This window comes from Triticum dicoccoides, unplaced genomic scaffold (genome assembly GCF_002162155.2).
Source record: "Triticum dicoccoides isolate Atlit2015 ecotype Zavitan unplaced genomic scaffold, WEW_v2.0 scaffold197720, whole genome shotgun sequence".
In the NCBI taxonomy this organism is placed as follows: Eukaryota; Viridiplantae; Streptophyta; class Magnoliopsida; order Poales; family Poaceae; genus Triticum; species Triticum dicoccoides.
The window spans coordinates 292-3504 of record NW_021232983.1 but is presented as its reverse complement, the minus strand read 5'-3'; the positions used below and the strand labels follow the sequence as shown (position 1 = coordinate 3504).

Below are 3213 nucleotides of genomic sequence, written 5' to 3'. Positions count from 1 at the left end.
GAGAGAGAGAGAGAGAGAGAGAGAGAGAGAGAGAGAGAGAGAGAGAATACCATACATTGCTTATATCATCATGATATCTGACTGATCAGGCAAATGTATGCATATATATGCAGCTTCAGTATGGTGGCATGATGCCATGGTCGAGTAGCGGTGCTGCAAACTCCAGCATCCTTGACATGAGCATACTGGGCAGACTACTATGGGTGCCATCCAGTCCAAATCTCACGATTTCAGCGGTACCTTACAGTTGTGGAGTTCTGTTCGTTGCCATGCAGAAATGCAAGATATGCCAAACTCTGTCTCTTTCTAGTTTGCAGAGGTTGCAACAGCAAGAAACCCTGAAGAAGGAACGGAGAGGCGGCTGCCGCCGAGGATTGTGGTTTCGGAGACTGATCTTCACCTGCGCCGGCTATGGGGATCCCCAACACAGGTACGCCGGCCTTGCGTCTTCAGTGACCTTGTCCGGATCTGCTGGCTTAGTTCACGCATTGCAGTTCATTCTTGGCTCTGGACCAAGATACATCAAAGGATCTTGTTTCAATTCATTTCACATCTCCTGGTTCAATTTCTGACGATGGCCTGTGCCGGTATGTATGTGTCTCTGATGCTGTGTGTAGGACAGTGCGACTCGCAAATACCGTCTTGCTCTCGCCGTGGGGTATGACGAGAAAGCCAATGTCAATGCAACTATTCAGAAGGTGAGGCTTTTCATACTGTAAGCAATAGAGGAATCATGAAATAGACTCCTCGGTTTCCAATGTATAAACCCCATGACTATCAAATGGCACTTGTAGTTCTCTGACAACTTCGACATCGTGTTGTTCCACTACGATGGCCGCACCACAGAGTGGGATGAAGAGTTTGAGTGGTCCAAGGAGGTCGCGCATGTCAGCGCAAGGAAGCAGACAAAATGGTAACATAACTTTCCACTCCCAAGTCTTTCTATCAGTCCTAACTAGCTCCTAACTGGTTCTCCTTATCATTTACTATGTACCCAAATGTTTCGATGCAACATTTAATTTGAGCCAAACTATTTCAAATAGAACCCAAACTTCTGCCAAATGTGCTCAAACTTAGGGTTGATTCCAGCCAAGTTCAACTACAAAAAACTTTAGTTCATTGACCAGATTTAAAGCCGAAATATCAACAGAAATTAGTGGGGTCCCAAAATATTTCTGAGATCAAAATCCGGAGCTGGCCAACAAATGTATTGGCAATGTTCAATCCCTCACCTGAAAATAATGACAATGAAGGTGGTTTGCCAAGAGGTTCCTGCACCCGAGCATCGTGGCGCCATACGACTACATCTTCCTATGGGATGAGGACCTCGGTGTCGAGAATTTTACCGCGGAAGCGTATGTACCGTGACCTTTCCATGCCCATGCTTCCTCTGAGCTCTCAGTATTTCTCTTTGTGGTGGTGAACATCTTGTGGTTGCATTGCGTGCAGGTACCTCGACATCGTGAGAAAGCACGGGCTTGAGATCTCGCAGCCAGGGCTAGACGCGGCCAATGGGACGACCAATTATGATGTCACTATCAAGAGAAACGACAGCGAGATTCACAAGTAAACATGCAGGATCCGTGATGACACATTTCTATCTTGTTAGCACTGTCCGAAACTAATTTGGGTTGTCTGCCATCAACAGGACAGATGCAGCAGGGGAACGTTGCTGGGACGTGCACAAGCCGCCATGCAACGGGTAACTACCTGAATTCTTCACCCCGTCACCTGCAGATCATTTTTGTTGACGATTTCTCTTTGGAAAAGGCAGCTTTATTGTTGTCCTAGCCTACCAACGCTTTTGTTTGCCATGGACCTGTAGAATTTGATGAGATTAACTAAGATGCAAGCATGTGTACATGATGCCTACGGCCAGGGAGGTTTTCTCCCATCCTGGATGGCTCTGTAGGTTTCAGATAGGTCTTTCTATATCCTAGGCTACTCTTTAACTTTTCTGTTTTATAATTTTCGAACTTGTTGGCTGTATGCATCTTGTTGTGTTCTGGCCGTTTATTCTTTCATTGCAGTTGTATCAGCTCGATATAACGTTTGAATGAAATGGCCCTTATCAGGAAAAAAAATGTGTGCATGGATACAGGTTCGTCGAGGTGATGGCACCGGTCTTCTCAAAGGATGCTTGGAGATGCGTGTGGCATATGGTCCAGGTGCGTCTGTACAGTGTCAAGAAATCCTAAGATTGACATTTTTTTACTTGTTTGATCTGAAATGAAGAGTGGGTTTGAGTGCAGAATGACTTTGTGCATGCATGGGGTCTTGACTCCAATTTCTGGAGATGCGTCCATGTAAGCCTAGTCAGATTAACTATTTGAGCAGCGTTTCAAAACATATATATCTTGCATATATGTCCAACAGCTTGCTGTATTTCTCTCACCTGAATGAATTTGGCAGGACCCTGAAGAGCAGATTGGTGTCGTAGATGCGCAATACTTAGTCCATCAAATTATTCCCACACTCCAAGGCCAGGTGATTCTACAATTATTCCCGACAAATTAGGCTCCTTAAAGAAAGTAATGTCTCATTTTTCATGCTCGATCACTTAACAGCTCTCCCCCAATCTTCTTTTTCTCTCTTCAGGGTGAGAAAGAAAAGGAAGGAGGCCGTTCCAAGGTATATACTACTCTTTGTATCTTAATAAAGCATGTTAGCTATGAATACTAGTCATACTAACATATGTATGTGGTGTGTTAATGAAGATGGAATTATTATGTTTAATAACGCTGTGTGAGCAGCTTGAATTCGAAGGCTTTTCCATGCTTTATATTGATGACTGGATAGATTATAGTCCTTCCAGTTTTACCTTCAAAATAACTGTGTATGTTGCTGCTGATAGGTAAGAGCGCGTCAATTTGAGGAGATGCACGCCTTCCGCTCCAGAGTCTCCGACGCAGACGACGAACTCGCCAATAGAACATCATCAATACAGAACTAGTACAGACGGTTACTTGGCAGAGTATACACAATTAGGTCAATAATTAAACGGTTTGACTTTTTTGAATAGAGAAGGATAAGATGCATTAGGTGACAATATTCATTCTTTATGTTTCGAATCATCAAGTTTTGTGTTGCTTATTAACACTAGTTCATGTGATAAATATATTGTTTCTCAAGCAACCGGCAGCTACCTTCATTCGTCGTTTATTCACATATTGATTGATTTCTCATTGTGAAAATTATATTATGATTTTCATT

General features: G+C 43.4%; 1 protein-coding gene across 1 annotated transcript; it reads left to right on the top strand.

The window, feature by feature from the left end:
• Positions 1 to 113: 113 nt before the first annotated feature.
• Positions 114 to 2517, top strand: LOC119344994 (the record flags this gene model as incomplete). The annotated part of the gene is made up of 9 exons (XM_037615249.1): positions 114 to 236; positions 311 to 430; positions 618 to 698; positions 795 to 913; positions 1254 to 1355; positions 1450 to 1566; positions 2102 to 2168; positions 2253 to 2306; positions 2413 to 2517. Coding segments are annotated over 9 exons (888 nt in total), but the record flags the coding sequence as incomplete, so codon positions are not given.
• Between the last annotated feature and the right edge of the window lie 696 nt (positions 2518 to 3213).